Source organism: Callorhinchus milii, unplaced genomic scaffold (assembly GCF_018977255.1).
Source record: "Callorhinchus milii isolate IMCB2004 unplaced genomic scaffold, IMCB_Cmil_1.0 Scaffold7, whole genome shotgun sequence".
Classification (NCBI taxonomy): domain Eukaryota; kingdom Metazoa; phylum Chordata; class Chondrichthyes; order Chimaeriformes; family Callorhinchidae; genus Callorhinchus; species Callorhinchus milii.
Genome location: NW_024704748.1, coordinates 12,549,249 through 12,569,283, shown reverse-complemented (window position 1 = coordinate 12,569,283; position 20,035 = coordinate 12,549,249). Strand labels below are relative to the sequence as shown.

The window sequence follows — 20,035 nt, the reverse complement described above, 5'->3', positions numbered from 1 at the left end:
GGCTGCGGTGCCGAGGCTGAGCGTCCCCCACACTCTGCACAGTGGCTGCTGTCGGCTCTGATCTGAACCCCACACTGTGATTTCCCGCCATCTGTTCAAATCACCGGTTCCGCTCCCAGGGTTCGCCCAAACGCCATACTTCGTGCCAAAGCCGAGAGGGAAGTCGCGTTGAGTTGCGCGAAGTAGCTAACGATGCAATGATGACCAAATAATAATCCTCGTGTTTGGTGTCCGCCTTTCGCGTCAGAGACGCGCGTCTCGAAGATGTCACTGTGAAGTGGAGTGACTGTGTGTTTTGCGGGTAAACCCCAGAAATAACATGCAGCGACAACTGGCACTTGTGTGGCGCAGGGAAGCGTCTCAGAGCGCTTAGACTCCACCTTATATATAAACGTATACGGTGCATTTAAACGTGCAAACACGTCTCTTGTGTCTCATCGCTACGTGAAAGCCCACACGTCCAGCCGTGCAAGCTGCACTGGTGCTGAGTAACAGACAACACCTCATAATTTGTAGGAGCACCGAAAGAGCACTGCTGATTTACTCAGACCCACACAGCGCTAAATCTCATGGTCTGTAACTGCTGTTGAGAAGCAGTCTAAAGAATGTGGTTAGACTCCAGCAGTACCCCCAATGCACATTGTGGGGGTCCCCAAGCCTTAGCTCTTGCTACCTGCACCTAATACTCTCCGGAATTAGGTGAACAAGGCACATTTTTCCAGGGAGTGAGTGTGCATTTAATTCCAGATATGGAAATGTCCATTTATAGGTAGCATACAAGGAACTCTTAGTTTGGGTTGATATGCTTCAGCATAGTGAAGGGTTTCTCCATTTATCAATCGCCCAGTTGATCACAAAAATGCCACTCCTCCTTACCCAATCGCTTTAGCAGCGAACCGGGTGTCAATCTGTCAAATGTTCCCCATCTGTAACCTGGATCCTTACAGTGTGAAGCTTATTGACCAAATCAGTGATGAGCAGTTAAAGAGCTTGACATACAGTGGCAATTACAGGCACTGTGAAAAAACTGTTCCTCTTGCAACTACTTCACATTCACATGGATTGGAGTGGTTGGGGGGAATAGTATATGCAGTACTGTTGCTGCAACTTTGAGCAATGGAACCAGTAGAAATGCCAGCAGCTTGATCGAGCAGCAGCAATATTTAGACGCCACCTTTGCAGATGGAAAAAAAACCTTCATTACATTAATTGAAAGCACCTTTCACAAACTCAGAAGAATGCCTACCATTTGTTTAATGATTCAGTACAGTTAATTATCATTACTCCTCAAGTAATAAGAAATACATAGTAGATATGAAGTTAATCGTCTAACAACAGTATATTTTGTGCGGACGTAGACACAGAGTGAAGCTTAGCATCTATATAAAATATACTTTCATTTCCTGTCAGCATTAGCGCAGTTCAATGTCATGGGAACGTAGACCAGTATTAGTGAGGTCCCATAAAAGCTGCTTTCAGTCTTCTGTGTTACTTCTGCCAGCTTCATTTGACAGCATGGTTAAGGTCAGGTTCAGTCCGCAGGGCGATAGGTTTAGAGTAAAAAATTTTTTATATTGATAAAAAAATGAAAGGTTTAAATGATGCCAAAAGATGTATGTGGGGAACAAAGGATACATCTAAACGTGGTAATACTTAGGGAAAATGTCTATCTTCCAGCATCAGCCTTATTCTGCATTTTTATTTGAAAATAACACTGCACTGCAGAGAATGGAAATAGCTCTTCTGTGGATGGTGAAACTTAACCTAACTGGGTAGTGTAGTACTGCATAAAAATTTCCAAGAGAGAAACAGAAGGAAAATATAAAGCCAGACACAAAGCAAATATTTTACACATTTTGTTCCTGCAACTCAATAAGTGAGTAAAGAACCAATTTGCTAGATTCCTTTTTTTAAAAATTGATTTTTAAAATATGGAGTTGCTCAGGAGTGTATCAATATTATGTTCAGAATATGTATGAAAGCTAAGAACATTTAAGACTGTATGCTTCCAATAAGAATAGTAAAACAAGCCTATTATGTCAGGACAACCCAAGGCGCTTCACAAGGTATACTGTAAAGTTCAGTAACCATGTTTTGTGGGCAAATGCTGCAGCCAAAATGCATACAGCAGTCCCACAAACACCCATCAAGTGAATGGCCAATCTTATTTAGGGGATTGTTGGCTAGGACACCGGGAGAACTCCCTTCTCTTTTAAAAGTGCAATGGGATCTTTAATGTCCACCTGAACAGACAGGCACGACCTCAGTTTAACATCTCATCTGAAGGATGGCATCTCCGACAATGCAACACACCCCTAATTGGAGTGTCAGCTTTGACTATGAGTTCCAAGAACCAACATGGGATTTGAACCCACAGCCTCCGATTCAGAAGCGAGAGAGCTACCAAATGAAGAAGGCTGACACAAGACTGCAGGGACCATTTTAGCTAAAGGCAAAGTAGGCAGCTGCCTAGGGCAGCAGAATTCTGGGAGAAGCAATTTCTTTTAATGCTCCACTTGTGAAATTGAGATGGGCAGCTCTACAGCAAGTGCTGCATGCTACTGTCAGCTGCGGTCTGTAGGTGCTTTAAGCTAAATTTATCTCTCCTTAAGTTAAAGCTAAAGCTATTGAACTTCTATGGAGGTAGGAGGGTGGGTACACTGAAGTTTTGCCAAGGGGAGCAGATTGTCTTGAGTGGCTTTTGCACAACTGTGAAGTGTAAAGTCTTTGTATTTTGTAGGTAAATACAGCAGCCAATTTGTGCACAGCAATGCTCCACAACCAGCCATGAAGTGAAAAGAAAGTGGACAGACAAATATAGAGATAAATAAGTAAGAAATAGTTTAGGTTTTAAAATTTTATAGCAAACTTGAGATCAAACAGTACAATAATATAGAGGTTTTGTAAGTTTTATTTTTATTCTTTGAACAATTTTAGTACAATACCCTTATTCTTCTTCCTTCATAAGCTCTCACCTCATAAGCAGGAGTTTGAGGCTGTAAACGATTGCTACACCTCTACAATGCATTCAGCCACCAATAAACCTGCCAGATATGGAGTCAGATGGCCTAAGATACCTCATATTCACTACCAGTTGTGCAACATGGCAACTGCCAGGCACCTAATCCGCTCCTTTTCCGATTGCTTCAGATAAAACCCAGCAGAATAAGGGTCACTCATGGGATTCTTTGGTCAGGAAGTCGAATCTTAAATGCACTCTAGTAAAGAAATATTGTAATTGGCACCTAAATCTATGCTATCGCTGCGGGTGAGCATTGAAAGGATATTCCTGATGTGAGCACAACCCCATTCTGAAACCAGCAACCCAATGAAGACTTATTTTAAAATAAAATCTTTCAGATTCATTTCCACGTTTGCATTGGAATGTAAAAGAAATTCTGCAAACATTTCTTTTTCATTGAATGCGAACAACGTCACAGGTTATATTGGATCTCTTCACAAGACAAAGTGGCCACAAACAATTTTACTGTAACGGTGTCATTTGCTTTGAAAACCAAGCAAACATCAGCCTCTTGCTCATCGGACTTTCAGCTCCCCTAAATTGAGCATTTTGCCATTTGGCATCTAAGCTACTGAATCATCTGCATACGTTTGCTTTACGCTGGGTAGATTTTTTTTAATACTCAGAAATACCAATGCAATATTATTGGGTGGAGAGATGAAACTTTTTCTTTGGCAGGCAAAAAGGCAAAAAGGAAAAATATCTGATTAAAAACAATGAATTGCAATAGGCAGATAAACAGAATTACATTTACAAGCAGATACAAAACTGATAAAAGAACACAAAATGCTTTGATGGAACAAGCTGTTCTTGCAAAGGCGTTTTGGACTCTCCGTCTCCTTAGTCATTGCCCCCGCACAGCTGCAGCAGGAGCTTCTTGTAATCTCCGGAGGTGTCACCCTGGCAACAAAGGCACAAAAAGATTATTAACCACAAGGTACATCAGTTTGGTTCTCCACAGGCTGCACAGTTAAAGCACTAATGCAGGCAACCCCCCCTGTGCCCTCCCCGCAAAAAAGAATATACACCAACATTTACGACACAATAAGTCATCGGGAAGCTTGGGATTACAAGACAAGCTTCGGCGCGTGGGTGCAATTTTACATTTGGAAGTTTTTTTGGGGAAAAAAAACACAGGCACGAAGATGCACAACATTTATTGCTACCTTTAAAAACAGATTAAGACATTAGCAAGTAAAACCATTGCCTGATGCAAACTGAGCAGTAGACCAGAAAGATCCAAGATTTTGAAGAAACAACCATATCATATTGGAAGGTGAGAAGTAGTTCTAATCACAACGTTGGGGATGGGGCGGGGGAGGTTGACGAAACGGGTGGACTCGGACCTAATTTCTCTGCCCCGGCATGTTGCTGAGCTCCCAATTTCAGGTGCTCTACTGGAGACAATTGCCAGAAAGCTGCCTCAAATCTCTTAGTGTGGCTACCCCAAAGGGGCTTTGGTGAAGGTTCGTGAAAAGGGGTTGGAGGAGAAATAAGAGTTAACTTCGGTAACAAAAATAGTTCCAGCAAACAGAAGATTGTGAGACATGGTGTGGGGGAGACATGGTTGAATTGCTCTGGACTTTTCACCCAGCCATACATCAGACAGCGCTGCAGTGCGATAGTTACCGAGATGAAGGTGTACAGTGACTTCCCGTAAAGCTTCTTGAATTCAGCTCTGATATCCAGCATGTCAACCTCACAGCGAGACACCATGATTCTAACCAAAGTTCTGTCATCCGTGCCCATACCCTAGAGAGGAAAGAAAGCTTTACATTTGAGTAGGTCCTTTAATAAAAACTTTTAACCTTTCTTTCCCATTATCTTCAACAAATACTTGAGCTCATTTTCCAAACCCTACTCCGATTTCTTTTCTTAGCTGTGCTTTGTCCTTTTGCAAGCTACTATTACCGGGCTTCTTCTAAAAGGCACAATGGTATGTCCTTAGCCTCGAAGACGCTGAATGCTTGTGTTATAGTTGCATAATTAATCCAGAACAGACGGTTCTTTCCTGCAATATTTCATGCACAATTAATGCCTTGTTTATACACAATACAAATTAAATTTATATAGTATCCCAAGGCCCTTACAAGTCCAGGCTTGGCACCTGAGTAGGGTTGGCAATCAAGTGGGTGGTGAAGGGAAAGATCCTTGTAGATGCAGACTAAAAAATACATTTTTGCATAAAGGCACAGCAGTTTTCCACTCCTTGTGTGCCCATACATCGTAGCTGAAAGGAACTGAATCAGTGTCTCTAGGACTTTTCTGAATCCCTGACTGTTCAGCACCTTGAGAAGTCTTCCCGAGGTGAAAGGTGCTTTACAAATGTTGTTGAGGTGAGCACCACTAAGGATGATATTATTGACTTATAGCGTCAAGGAATTTTCAGTTTCAAAGGAGTTTACTGTATTCACAGAGGTGCAGTACAATGGGTCAGTGCTCATCACAGGGATAAAAATATATACATTTTATAAAAATAACCAAATTATATGCTTCTTTGTAAAAAATAATCTGTTTTAACATTTTATGGTTCTTTCACAGTTTAGTTACTGTATTTTAAAGGTTGACATTTTAAATCCCTGGCACATTAACATGCAGTGCATACAGACAAAGTAAAGTCTCTGCACTATGTCCTAATAGCAATCGTTCTTTTTTTGAAACAGAATAGATGTGAAGAAAAAGGCTTTCGGCCTCTCTGCCCCCACTCTCTGGAACTCCATCCCAGAGTTTCTCTGACTCCCTCCCTCCCTCACCTCATTCAAGGTCTGTCTCAAGACCTACCTCTTTCACCGCATCTTTGGTCATTGTTCCCCTCCCCATCCTCAGCTTGGATACCAAGCCAGGATTAGGATGTCCTCCTGACATAAAAGCCACTATGTAAATGTATATTGTATTTCAGTCTCGGATGGGGTTCAAGCTTGGATCAGATACTTACTGGTCACACCCCACATCTGACCAAAAAGAGTAACAGAACACACTGCACCAAGTCAGCTTTTACCTTCATGGACTTGTAGAGTCTCTCAGCAAAGAAGGCAGGAGTATTCCGGAGACATTTCACTGTGAATAGAACATATCATATTATTTGTTGCCAGCAAACAAATTATGCACAGGACATTCACAAATGGTTCCTTTTTAACCAATACAAGAAGAGACTTGTATGTGAGGGGTGTCTCATATGGAATTAATGCTGATCTTATGGACCATTTATAAACAGTAATGGAATATATAACAAGAGATTGAGTTTAACACTGGGAAGAAGTGAAGAATTGTCAAACACATCAAAACACTTCACGAATGATTTTGCACACAGTTGAGGAGAACAAAATGGTTAAACTGAACTGGTGCTCAAGGGCAGATAGATATAAAGATGGAGCACAACACCATGGAATAGTAGAACATGGGTAAATATATATATATGATATGTATATATCTTGTGTATATATACATATATCTCCGCCAATTCAGTTCACAATCATCTCAAACAACTGAATAGAAATGTTTCACTTAACCTTATATCCAAACCGGATTTAAATTACAAGTATCAACAATTCTAGTTTTCCTGCAGATGCCAGGACAAAATGTGAAAGGAAATACTACATCCTTCCCATTCAGATTTCAATAATCAAACAGGATCCCAGCGATACAATTTCAAATTCTCCAAGTTTGGCTCCCTGCTGAAAAATACTTTATCATGTACAACACATGTGGATTATGTTGATAATTATCAGTGTCACCCCCAGCTGAATATGTCCTTCTCAAGAAATAATCACACCACATGGCATCTCACAGTACATCTTCACATCCGCCGTCCCACCTTCGGTAGATAAATTTTCAGCCACTTTGTGCTCACCAATTATATTCTCTTCCTATACAACTCTCTGCCCTGCACAATCGCTTTCTTCTATCAAAACCTTGACTGCAACTTTAAGCTAGCCTGCTTGGAAAAGACAAAAACCTTAAATGGCAATGATGTACATTATAAAAAGACCCATTGAAGACTGCATCTTATTTATTAAAATCTGAAGAGCCGGCCTGGATTATTTGACTGGCTTCCAAGACAGTCATTTCCTTCCAATCATATTTTGGAGAAATTTACATGTCCTCTCTTGTTCAGTGCTAATAGGGAGCTTGTGGTTTTATTTTTTTTACTGGCAATCTAGTGCTCAATCAAACTAGTCACGGATCCTAATTCACCCCATAGGATGATGCAGTCTGGTGACAAATAATGCTTATGGAGCCCCTCGTTCTTCCACGAGAAGGAAAAAGAAATATTCCCTTCTGTTCTGGTTTACAGTGTCTTCTCTTTAATGACTAATTAAGTGAAGTCACTTCCCATCGCCATCTTTTTTTAAATCATATAAAATTGCAAGTGTTGTAAAAATTGGGATTTCATTTTTGTGTGTTATTTTACCTAAAACTGGTTGCCTGCATTCTGTGTTTTCAAAGTTCAAGAACACATGTGCATGGTGGCAGCTATTTGCTGATATATGGACACAGATTGGAAAAACGGACACACGATTCACTTCAAATGCTCATCCCAACCGAGATCTGCTAACGTTGCATAGAACAGGAAACAAGCCTGGGATCTCATTTGTCTGAACAACCGATTACAGTTCAAAATCAAGATCACTCCAGCTAGAAGCAAATCCAGTCTCAAGCCACTAGATGGAGCTGGGGACTAGCAATTCACCCATCGGCTCGTGGGATTCAGACTTTAAAAAAATTGCTAAAAAAACATATTCCTGGAGTTTTCCAAATTTTCTCCAGATCGGGGTAAATAATATAAAAACCCTATTATTTTGAACAACGAGTGGCTGACTCCTGGGTGGTAAAGATTATCCTGGAGAGGATGTCTGCCCGCTCCACACGCATGATGTACTCATGTGTACGTGTGCAGGGTAACAGGTGGCGACCGTATGACCCATGTGATGTGCTGCATGTTCCATTGTTTCTTTTGGGTGAGGGGATGGTTGTCTACCAATGAGCCATCTAGTCAATCTGAGCACAGGGACTGGTCACAAGTGCACACTGATGAGCAGAGCCTTCTGCAGGCCTGGGGTACAGAAAGCTCAATGCTATGAGCTTACTTTCATCCATTTAAAACTGGCCAAGTTGAGGGGAAACAGACACATTATGTTCCAATGCACAGAGATGGAGGACACTGACAACTCTGAGTTTCTTCCGTGAATAGCTGAGCCAGCCAGAGCATAAGATTCCAGGTCCAGTTTCAGTCTCTGGTCTACGCTGAGTTTACAAAAGACATCATCATTTCCATCAATCTGAACCTGTAAAATCATTTTGCCTCAGAATTTAAGAATGTGAGAGTGAAAGGGAGCTCTTTACAAAACTTCTCTGGCCCTGGGGAAAAAGCAGGCAGGTTATCACTCCCGATTGCTAACTTGCTGCCCCTGCTGGGAGTAGACATATGTGGACAAGCTCAGACTTAGCTGTGCTGCCACAGTGATGGGATTGCCAGCTAAGCATCACATAAGAGGTACAGTGGGTGGTCTGACAACTGTGCCACAGCAGCAGGAGAAAACATAATTCCAGGAAAGCAGAAAAGTAGTAAGAGGGGTAAAGAAATACTGTATATGAAAAAGATTTTTTTTTTAAAAAACTACAAACACAGATTTCAAAATCTAGCCACAGGTTAACTAAGGACATGTTCTGTTAAAAACATTTGATGGAGATAATTAAATTCAGACGTGGAATGACAATTCATGAGTCGCATCATAATAATAATAATCCTTGAATTTGATATAGCGCTTTTCACGTCTTCTCGACATCTCAAAGCGCTTCACAGAATAGACTGTAAAGTGAATTGACTGTATATTTGTGGGCGAAACGCGGCAGCCAATTGCGCACAGCAGTGTCCCACAAACAGTCGTGGATTGAAAATGACCAATTTATTATTGTTTTGTTTTGCAGGGATTATTATTATTATTGTGGTGGAGCAGCACACTGGATAACCATGCGGCTCTGAGCAGATAAACTGGAGTACACCATGAATCCACTTCAAACAATAAATCAAAAGGGTTGAAAACCACACTAGGCACACCTACTGGAATATTAAAGGGCTACTGTTTCATGGAAAAGCATTTGAACATAGGAACAGGCAGAGCCCGTTCAGCCCTTTGAGCCTGTTCTGCAATTTAATTAAATTCCAATTTCCCGCTTTCTCCCCATATCCCTTAATACTCCGACCTACCAAAAATCTATCAATCTCTTTCTTGACTGTGTGGATGGATCCAGCATCCATGGCCTTTCGGGGGAGAGAATTCCAGATTTCTACCACCCTTTGAGTGAAAAAATGCTTCTTGATTTCACTCTTAAATGGCCAGGTTCAAATTTTTAACACTACACCCTCTTGTTCTGGATTCCCCCAGCAGAGGAAATAGCTTCTCCATATCTATCCTATCAAATCCCTTTATCATTTTAAATACCTGAATCAAATCACCCCTCAACCTTCTAAACTCAAGGGAATACAATCCAAGTTTACGCAGTCTTTCCTTGTAAGTTGTCCCATTTTAGATCTAGTAACATTCTGGTGAGCCTGTGCTGCACCCCTTCTGGGCCAATATATCTTTCCTGAGGTGTGGTACCAAAACTGAACGCAGTCTCCAGATGGGGTCTGACTAACGCTATATGCAGCTGAAGCATCATTTCGTCCCCTTTGTTTTGAAGATGGACAGGGAGATGAATGCCACCTGCAAGTGAAGCCAACGGCTGATCATGTACTTTTCCATGAAGACAATATGCCTTTTAAAGTTGCCAGGCACACAGACACAAAATAAACACACAAGCGACGACAATTAGAAAGACAACTGTACCCAACTCTACCGGATCACGACTGAAAATCCAGACAGCATCAGAAAAGGAAACACGAGGAAACACCATTACCCGGGGTCTACACATGACATGCCAACATATTTCTGTCAGCTTTCTGTATACATCCATCTGTGGCCCTCCCTTGGTCTCTCTCTCTCTCTTTCTCACACACACATTCATATTCTAAAATTATGTCAAATGGATCAATTTTGATTTTAAAGAAGACTTCAGTCGCAAGTAAAAATCAAATACTCTTCCTGGGCTCCAGCTCATGAGATTCCTGCAAAGACTGAGATTCAATCAAAATTACACAAGTGAGAGCATTCAATAGGAACACTCCTCAAAGTATGAGAAACGTTAAGAAGCATATCTCACCCACTGCCACCATGCCCCTCTCCAGGTTTCCAGACATCTCACGGCAGATGCTTTTCTCAATGTCATGTTTACAGATCTGACGATACTCCTCAAACACTGAAACAGAAATGAGAACATTTACTCACAGCTAAAAAGAAATTATATGCTCACGGTTTATGAAGCGCAATTAACTGTCTAAAGACTGGTACTGGCTGGATTTCCAGAGAAGAGGTCTCAATCAATCATTTGCCCTCCTTCTGGGTGTCTCCTCAAGGCTACTTCCTCAAGCCATCAGGCAGGCAGGTAAGCCATTGGCAAGTTCTACCAGTGCTAGGCTTGAACTGTCTGCTGAGAGTTGTGCAGGAGTCACAGTTTAATAAATCAATAGGTAGTGCTGCTGATCGGGCTCTCCCTTCATGCTTTTCAGCCCCATTGGCTTTGCCAAGCAAAGTCCAGGATTCAAAATGAAGGTTGCGCAAATAAGCTTCAGGATATACAGCTGACATTTCCACAACAGAAACAGGGGAAAAAAAATTCTCCTGAAAATAGCAACTTGTACTGGGGTAAGTTTCCACAAGTGCCAGCAGTTCTCACAGCATCATTGCCCAAGTGACCATTCTTCATATGAACTGCGAGTGTCTGTGTGTTATGTAACTTTGGAAGTCACCAGATTGAGCTAATTACTGTTCTCTCTCGGCTTCCAAATCAAAATCCAAATTGGGAATTTTCCACAATTGTGTTTTGTATTTTAAGTTCAGTGAAACTCCAACTTTAGCAGCGATTTCACAGCAGCAATGAACAACATTGTCAGGTTGCTTTACCTGCTTTCAGGTGAGGTCTACTCCTGGCACACAGGATGGCATTAAAGCGAGATTCGTCTGTTCCCATGCGGCCCTCTCCAGCGGTGTACAAATCCTGAGTGTTAGCAAAGAAAATACAAGTCAGTCATGTTCAGAGAGAAAAAGTCGATCACTGAATGCCGAGACTTGCTTCATTTAAAAGTCCTATTATCTTAAAAAGATCTATCGATCTTGAATATTCGAATTTAAATGGGAGTATGCAAATGTGGGGTTGTGGGGGAATTCAAAATGTTTTCAACTTGTTTTCTTGTGTGAGACAGAGGGACAGAACAGCTGCGTATTAAGCTCATCACGATAACGTCACACGCAAATAGTAAAAGTACATGCCTCAGTGCTATTTTCGTCATTGCGTTCTGTGCTTGCAAACAAAGCAAGACTTTGTCAAACCACTTCTTCCCAAACATTGCGTGTCTCAGCTGAACTATTTCATATCCGTAATAAAAGATACATGGAGTAAAATTCCACCTGGCTTTATGTGTGCCCTATTAACTTAGTATTTTCTGGTGTCTAGAATCTGGCAAATTGTTGAATTTCAGCCTCAAATTTAAAGCTGTTTTTCTTAAAAGACCTTAAAGAAAAATGGTTTCAAAATTAAGTTTGGATTTAAGAATTTGCCGAATTCTAGATGCTATGACATGTTACTTTAATGGGCGTTAAATTCTACCATTAGCCAGGAGGAATTTTCTAAAATAAAGTTAGGTGAAAATAAGCAAGTATATCCGAATATGTGCGTGTCAGGTTTCAGGCATTGCATGGAAAGCTCTGGCTGCACACACAATGGGAGTAACTAGGGAGTGTCTGACTGCAGGTCTCTGAGGCAACTTAATTAACAAGACTTCCTGCGTATCACGCCACTCTGTAACAGACTGCTCTTTGGATTAACTTTTTGATTCCTCCATTTCAGATTCTTTTATTTACAGTACAGATTGCTCTCAAGTATCAAACAAAAATAGTTATTATTACAAAGCTCATAAATTATTCTCAAATGCAGCATTGCAACGAGACAGATTTAAAGCAGATCTGAAGTTGCTAAGCACTATGCTGCCAATTAACAGTATGTCACTTGGCAGGGTTTCAAGTGGTTCCACCCTATCAGTGATTCGAAAGCATCTTTACTGCAGCACCATAAGGTTTCATTTCAAAACAGCTTCTCTTAAGCAAGGCCATCCACGATCAGGCCTTAACTTTACAGTATATTCTGTGAAGCTCTTTGAGATCTCTCAAAGATGTGATAATGCGCTATATCAAACGCAAGGATTATTATTAACTTTTATCTTGGGACACCAGCTGCTTAAAGGTGTTACCAAGAGTCTCAAAAAGTTCTTGCTTTAAGCTCAGCGTGCAAACTTGCACAATCATTTTGCTACATAGTAAGACAAAGGAAAGCAAGTACACAATGGCAGCTTATTTTTTTTACTAACCTGTGCATCCTTTTTAACAAGAGTTATATCCACATTTTGGCTTTCATCTCGGTTACCCTAAAGAAATAAAACAATTTACAACCACGACTTATTTGTCCACATGACGTCCATTTCTCTAGTGCCCTATCCCTACTCTTCCCAGGTTTAATAACACTTGTCCATCAGACCACCTCAGAAGATCATAGGATAAAGTAAGCATATTAAAGGATATGGAGAAAAGGCAGAGAATTAGAATTACAGGCTCAAAGTTCATGGACATAATGACTCAACAGGCGAATAATCCTCGGTGGGAGTGAATAATCCAGTTAGGATAATGTAGCAAGATAAGGATGAAGGGGACAATCTGGCCCTTCCCAGGCCCCTCATAAACACCTTCAAGAGCCTGGTTCAGACAGATAAGAAGGTCATTTGAATGTACTGCTCTGTTCCTCTACTGGTTTAAAGCGCCCAGTGGAGCGCCGAGCCATACCCTCTAGAAGGTTTTAGGTTCAATTCCCAGAGTGTGCTGAATTAGCTAATCTCAGGCGGGGTAAACAAGGGTAGAAAGAGGAATGTCAACTATGATTCCCAGATACAATTACCATCCAGTGACTCCCAGCGCTGATGCTGAAGTGTGGGCGGTTAGGTAAGATCAGACTCAGGATTGATGCTCCCCATAATCATACAACCTCCTGACCCTCAATGTTCAGACTTATACATAAAGGATAGCTCATTGGGAAAGCACTAAGCGCTGCTGGTGCTAACCATACTCGGCATAAGAGCCAATTTCAACCACAACAAGTTCTGAGCGAGGTGTACACGAGCACAAGGACTCTAGATACAATTGGATTGAACCAATTAGCTTCAGCACACTTCACTATTACTGTACTTGTGTAAGGGAGACAAGCAGCCTCTCAAAGTGGCCTGACGTGTCGCTCTTGATATCTTCCTCCAATGTCTTCTTGAACTCTGCAAACCAAAGGACCTGATAAGTGTCACATCACATAACCACTTACATACGGTATTCCAGACATATATAGTTAGCCACAATGCTTCATGCAGACACAATCAGCTGGATCCCAGTATTGATCACTATCCAGATACAGACATCGTGAGATGCAGGGAGAAGATGGGGTTGGGTTCAGCTATGACCACCTCTACAGTAGGGTGAGGCCCTACTGAAACTCTCTGTCTCGACTCAAATATGAATGAGTCACATAAGACAAGGTTTCCACTGTACCACAAGACTATTCACCATGTTCAATAGAGGATGGAATAAACAACAGCAAAATTACATTTGTATAGGGCCTTTCACATCGGGAGGATGTCCCAAGGTGCTGGACAGTCAGAGTTTTGGACCCGAGCTGGGAGTCGGGATTGGGGAGGGTGGAGGACAGTAGGGTGATCGATAGCACAGGCAAAGAGGAAGATCTTGAGATAGGTCTTGAAGGAGACAAGGGGTGAGGCGGAGGGACTGCGGGATAGAGTTCCAGAGGGTGGGGGCACAGTGGGGCAAGCGAGGTGGGGGACGTGAAGCAGGCTGGAGCCCACTGAGTGGAGGAAGCAAGCAGGATTGTGAGGCGTTAGGAGGTCACAGAGGTAGGGGGGAGCAAGACCATGCAGGGCTTAAAGGTGAGGACCAAGATCTTGAACTGTATCCTCTGTGTAATGGGAAGCCAGTGGAGTGGGTGAGGATGGGGATGATAGGGTCATGGAGCCTGGTGCAGGAGAGGATATGGGCTGCAGAGTTCTGGTTGATCTGCAGCCTATGGAAGGAGGAGTTGGTGAAGCCGACAAGCCAGTAGTTTGCAAAGTCAAGCCTCGATGTAATGAAAGCCTGTATGAGGGTTTCGGCAGCCTGCGGTGTGAGACAGTGGTGGAGTCGGGTGATGTTGTGGAGGTGGGGAAAGGCAGAGTGGGTCATGGCACAGATGTGGGTTAGAAAGGATAGTTGAGGGTCAAACAAGACGCCAAGATTCCAGACTGGCTTAGTAAGGTGGAGTGTGCAACCATGGATGGTGATGCTATCAGCGCCTGATGTGAGGAGTCGCTGATGGGAGCCAATCAGGAGAGCCTCGGTCTTGTTGACATTCAACTGAAGAAAATTAGCTCTCATCCAGGACTTGATGTCTGACAGACATTCTATCAGGACAGCAGTGGTCCTGGAGTCAAGGGTGGAGGCAAAGAGGCACAGTTGGGTGTCATCTGCATACATATGGAAGTTGACCCCATGTCTGTGGATGATGTCACCAAGGGGGAGCATATAGGTATTGAAGAGGAGGGGACCAAGGACAGAGCCCTGAGGAACGCTGCATGAGATGGTGCGGGGGCTAGAGGAGAAACAGTTTGTGGAGGTGAAGTTGAGGCTATGTGAGAGGTATGATTTGAACTAGTCAGGGAAAGAGCCGTGAAGGTTGAGCTGAGAGAAGAGACAGTGGATGAGGTTAGAGTAGTCGACGGTATCGAAGGCATCAGAGAGGTCAAGGAGAACGAGGAGGCAGAGGGAGCTCTGGTCACAGATGAACAGAACGTCATCTGTCACTTTGACCAGGGCTGTTTCTGTGCTGTGAGCGCCACAGAAACCCGATTGGAGGGATTGGCGGGAGAGGAAGGAGCAAAGCTGGGAAGCAACAACTCATTCCAGCACCTTGGAGAGGAAAGGGAGGTTGGAGATGGGGCAGTAGTTTGAGAGCAGAGAGAGGTCCAGGGAGGGTTTCTTAAGTACAGGAGTGATGACAGCCATTTTTAATGCAGTGGGAACAGTACCAGTGGACAGATGTCTGTGAGTAAAGGGCCAAGGAGGTGGAGCTGGGAGGTAAGGAGAGGGATTGGGATGGGATCGAAGGAGCAGATGGTCAGTTTCATGCAGGTTAGAGTGGTGTTGAGAGACAGGTTCGAAGGTGTGGAACGAGGTATGGGTAGGGTATGGGGTGGGAGGGGGTGACAGGGAGGGAGCAGACGGATGTCCAGCATCTCCTCGCAGTTGGCATTGGAAACCTTTGCTCACAACATAATCTAATCTGATCACCGGATGAATATCCGACCTATAAGGTTTGGCACCAAAGTGACGAGACTGGAAGACCATTATGGTCCCATCTCTTTGGCCCTAAATAGGTCACAGCCTAAAAATAAAATTAGTTTTCTAAACCTCTGATCAGGAGCCTCTTTGTGATCACAAATTCAGCTGCTGACGATATAGTTTCACTTGGAGATCAGGAAGTGGAAGTGAACAAGACATCGCTGTTGTCATTGGAAACAGTCTGGTTTTAGCGATTGAGCAAACACGAGTGGGAGGACAGCAGACTGTTTCGCTGAAGACAGTTTGTGTACACACATCAATGTGTGCATTGGAAGCCAGTTACACAGATGCCACTCAATGGATTTCTGTACCATCATTGAAAGTATTCCAAAGTAAGTATATCTAAAAGAATGCAACCCCCAGCTGAAGCTCAATGGTATTACTGAAGCACTGGATTACAGTGGTCAGAGAATCCATCAGGAAACCAGAGTTTCAAACCTCTTCATGTAAACAAAATTGATTCCTCAAAGGTTCATGTATTACGGAGTAGTCAGGCAGGAAGGAGGAAATAACCTCAGACTCCCATACCACATACGGTACATATTAAAAATGGTTTGTTCCCTCTCCAATTTCCTCCCTTCCTCTTCTGAGTTCAAGTTCACTTGGGTGGGGGGGGGGGAAGATAAGAGAATTTTACAGCCAAGCTCTATGCAATATCAACCGTTGTCCATACTTCCCAGGACTGATTCATCAGATCGTATATCTGAAAGTATAGCAACATTTTTTATTTCCTAACCTAGGGTAACTCTACCTCCACCCCACCACTCAGTATACACCAGGGACTTCCTAACCAAGAAAGGTTTAACAGCAAGAGAGGCTGCTGTACAAACTTTGCCACTTTGCTTTTATACTGAATTTGTCACAAATCTGATAAATGCAAATACAGCAAACTGCCTGTGCTAATGCTGTCCCTCTAAAATAAGCTTATCTGAAGAAATGTGAGTGAATGCTAACCACCCCTGCAGAAAAATAGGGATAGTCTGAAACCTTGCCAGAAAATACAGGTGGACACTACCAATCTATAGGAACATCGGCGAGATAAGAGAGGTTAGTCTGGAAATGGGGAAGTATTTCACCTGCTTTGTATATCCGGTTGATCTCATGGATTTCTGCATTGGAACGGGATGCAAGGATCTCAATGAGACACTGTTCATCAGTGCCAGCACCCTGCAGGAAACACAAAAAAAAGTAACACACCAGCAATTCCTGGGTTTTTTTCAGAAAAAATACTTTATAGAGATAAGAGGAAACTTGTTAAGAGATTTTAAATTGGTCAAACTGTTATATGTGGAGCCTAGGCCCTCTGTCAGAATTTCTTGGTCTGGGACTTCTCAATTTAACATGGCTTTTCTCCAGTGAAACTGGAGACGTACAGAGCCAGTTCGGAGATCTAAACTATGATCGTTTTTCTATCAGCTAGAGATACAAAGATATGAAGGAGGGATAGATCAATGACGGGTACTGACACCAAGTCCATCAATAAATCTAAAACCAGCACAAAATCAAACTCATGGGAAATGGAGAGAGAAAGACAGAGAAAAATGCTTAGAAACCCAAAATGTGCATAAAAAACGTACTATTATCCTGAAGAATTTTTTATACATTGTCGAAAATATTTTAAAGTCAGGTGTGACTGACATTACCAGTTACTTCCTTTAGAAACTAGCTATGCATGGAACTGGAAGCACTAAATCTATCCCTTTGGCTGTGGTCATAAAATGTTCAGAGGGTTTCCAGTCAATCAAACATAGGTCTAACTTATTCCACAGGAACATGAGCAACTCCAGAAGTAAAGCAGATTTACAGTCCCTGCAGTAGATCTGTGTTTTGATGCCAGCACTCAGCCCATTACTCACCTTTATTGCATCTTTCAATTCAGTTGCATCATAAAGTAGTGATGGCTTAATCAGGGACAGAACGGCTTTCTCAAAGTTACCCGATAGTTCAGACTTCAGCTCTTTCACCAAGTCCTGTGGCAGGAAGAAAGAATCACACGATTGGTTCCGATGAAAGAGGGCCCTTTGGCCCATTAAATCTCACCCATCCACAATTAAAAAAAAACAAATCCCAAATATTCAGCAACAAATATGGTGGTGACTGCAACAGATTTTTATGATATAATGATACAGCAACTGTATACCATACTGACACTATAATCACTCCAAGCCAAGCAATAGAAGCAAGACTTAATTTCTTAGGGCTTTATCAGGTGACCAAATCTTTCTCCTTTGCCTGTTGTTGTAGAAGCAGAAAACGGGTAAAGAAATGAGCAGCCTTGCCTTCAGATTGCCACACATTTAAGAATTTCCCCAGGAATCTGAGTGTCGACCCATCCAATAACACAAAGTAGGTCAGGACAACCCATGGGAACTCTGCTTCAACGAGAGTCCGCCCACAAAATACACAATCATACCATTTTACAGTAAATACTGCAAAGCACTTTGAGAGGTCTTCCTGATGTGAGAGGTACTCTACCAAATGTAATTATTATTTTTGTGTCAGACTGGACATGCTACAAGTCAGCATGATGTTCTTCCTGTGTTCTTGGTAAATAATCCTGTTAAAAGTGTTGCATATTGTAGCCCAGCACATCAGCTGTTTAGCGTAAAAAGATTTGTTGTTCATAAGGGATATGGTTTGCTTGCGCCAATTGTGTGCATTGTTTAAATCTAAGGAAAGTTCCCAATTGTAACAGACCCTTAAATGGGAGGTTAACCCATGGAAGCGCCTCATGAGATCATCCTGACGAGAAAGGGATTGATTATAAATGTAAATTGTTATTTTTTTTAAATGGATGTTGTCAATTAAAAGAGAATTGATAATCACTTGAATAAAGGGGAAAGAAGGCAAGGAAAGAGGATTGAGGCAGATAACTCCATGGAGGAGCTTCCAGGTATGACTGTATCTCTGCTAGAATGCAACGCTCACCTTTCCATAAGCTGTTTTGAAGGACAACGTAATCTGCTGTCTTTGCTTATTTGATCGATTTGCAAGAACATCAGTGATAGCTTGCTCATCGGTACCTATACATAGGAGAGAGACACACACAGATCAGAACAATTACTTTAATATTTTACGAGACTCAATTTCAAGGGACAGGAGGATCAAATCAATCAGAAATAACCTGACAATTCCACAGATCCTACATTACAGAACTGGCTTTGCTTCAAGTCAAAACAGCAACTGAAATAATAACATCCCTGAAAATATAGCTAACCAATCTGCATTCTGTAATAAAATGTCACTGCAATATTGTGAGATCTGTGGGGTATTATTCACAACAACTACATTCAACCCAAGACCATAATTCTGTCTTAAGTATCTTGAGTACCTTTCACTATTTATACTGAAGGAACTCAAAATCGAAGAAGATAAATCTAAATCTGCAATTAAAGAGGAAAAGCAGACGACAAGTTGTATGCAAATGCTTGCAAGTGTTGGGATTATGACTTTATTTGGTTTATTTTGAAATGTTATAAAACACACAGACTGCTCTCCTGATAGCTCAGTGCAAGAGATTGCCTGAAGTGAAACTGAACCACGACACCCGTAGGTATCTACACCCATGCTGTGAGCTAGTTATCTACACGGGCACTGCTAAAATTGGCCTCAGCAACATCAGGCTGGGCCAGGAAAGGAAAGTTACTAAGTGTATTACATTTCGGATCCTATCCAATGACTGGAAATGCACAACTGCAGGTGTTGGACGGGAACAAGAATAGGCTCGCCTGCAATGCCCGCAGCAGAACAGTCTTACAAAACAGTATAATTATGGTTTATAATTGTGCAAACAGGACCCACAGACCATTCAACCCGTGTTCATTTGAAATGTCACCAGCTGTGAACAGGGCAAGTGCTTTTACATTACATCCCAATGTAAAGAAACACATGCAGTGATAAATCCAATTTTGGAGAAGTTAGATCTGCTAATATTTGAGATTTTTTAAAAAGTTTTTTTAAAGTTCGTCATTATTTTTGTTGCATCACACCCTAGAAAGAATGAAGTAGCAAAACTTACTGTGAATTTGTTTTAATTGCCTTATCTGTATGTGCTCTTGCAATATGTTGCAGCTTTTGTGTATTGGACCTTGAAATTTAGTTTGGGGACCGATGCAAAGATAGTATTAGGGTTCTCAGTTATCTGCTTGGAAATGTCCCAGTAGTGAATTGTTTTTCAGGGCTCTTATGTTCCCAAATGACTCCAGAAGAATGAGATGCCACCCCATCATGTTTCCTTATGCATCTCCACTATAGTTCACAGATGGGCCGAGGAACAGACAAGACAGACAGCAGTGAAAAAACCCGTCACCCCCTCCCCTCCCACTCAATCCACTAATTAAGTTAAATTCACTCACCAAAACCCTTCATAGCTTTCCTCAGGGCTTCAGCATCTCTCAGCGCATCAAATCCTGCAGCCTCCCTCACACTGCCTCTGTTCACAGGCTGAACAACAGAAAATATTAAAGATCTTGGGTCTGTCGGGCATGGAGTT

The 20,035-nt window shown here is 42.1% G+C and overlaps 1 protein-coding gene across 4 annotated transcripts in view; it reads right to left on the bottom strand.

Moving 5' to 3' along the window:
* Positions 1-2,893: 2,893 nt before the first annotated feature.
* The window catches only part of LOC103181598 (annexin A11), a 35,026-nt gene continuing 17,884 nt past the window's right edge, over positions 2,894-20,035 (bottom strand). For all 4 annotated transcript variants that reach the window (XM_007898214.2, XM_007898229.2, XM_007898236.2 and 1 more), the window contains 11 exons: positions 19,899-19,986; positions 18,472-18,566; positions 17,400-17,513; positions 16,620-16,710; positions 13,354-13,433; positions 12,486-12,542; positions 11,026-11,119; positions 10,226-10,321; positions 6,021-6,079; positions 4,652-4,774; positions 2,894-3,922 (listed from right to left, as the gene is read on the bottom strand). In XM_007898214.2, the coding sequence (XP_007896405.1) occupies positions 3,863-3,922; positions 4,652-4,774; positions 6,021-6,079; positions 10,226-10,321; positions 11,026-11,119; positions 12,486-12,542; positions 13,354-13,433; positions 16,620-16,710; positions 17,400-17,513; positions 18,472-18,566; positions 19,899-19,986 (957 nt within the window). In that variant the 3' untranslated portion in view covers positions 2,894-3,862. The remainder of the gene's footprint in view (positions 3,923-4,651; positions 4,775-6,020; positions 6,080-10,225; positions 10,322-11,025; positions 11,120-12,485; positions 12,543-13,353; positions 13,434-16,619; positions 16,711-17,399; positions 17,514-18,471; positions 18,567-19,898; positions 19,987-20,035) is intronic.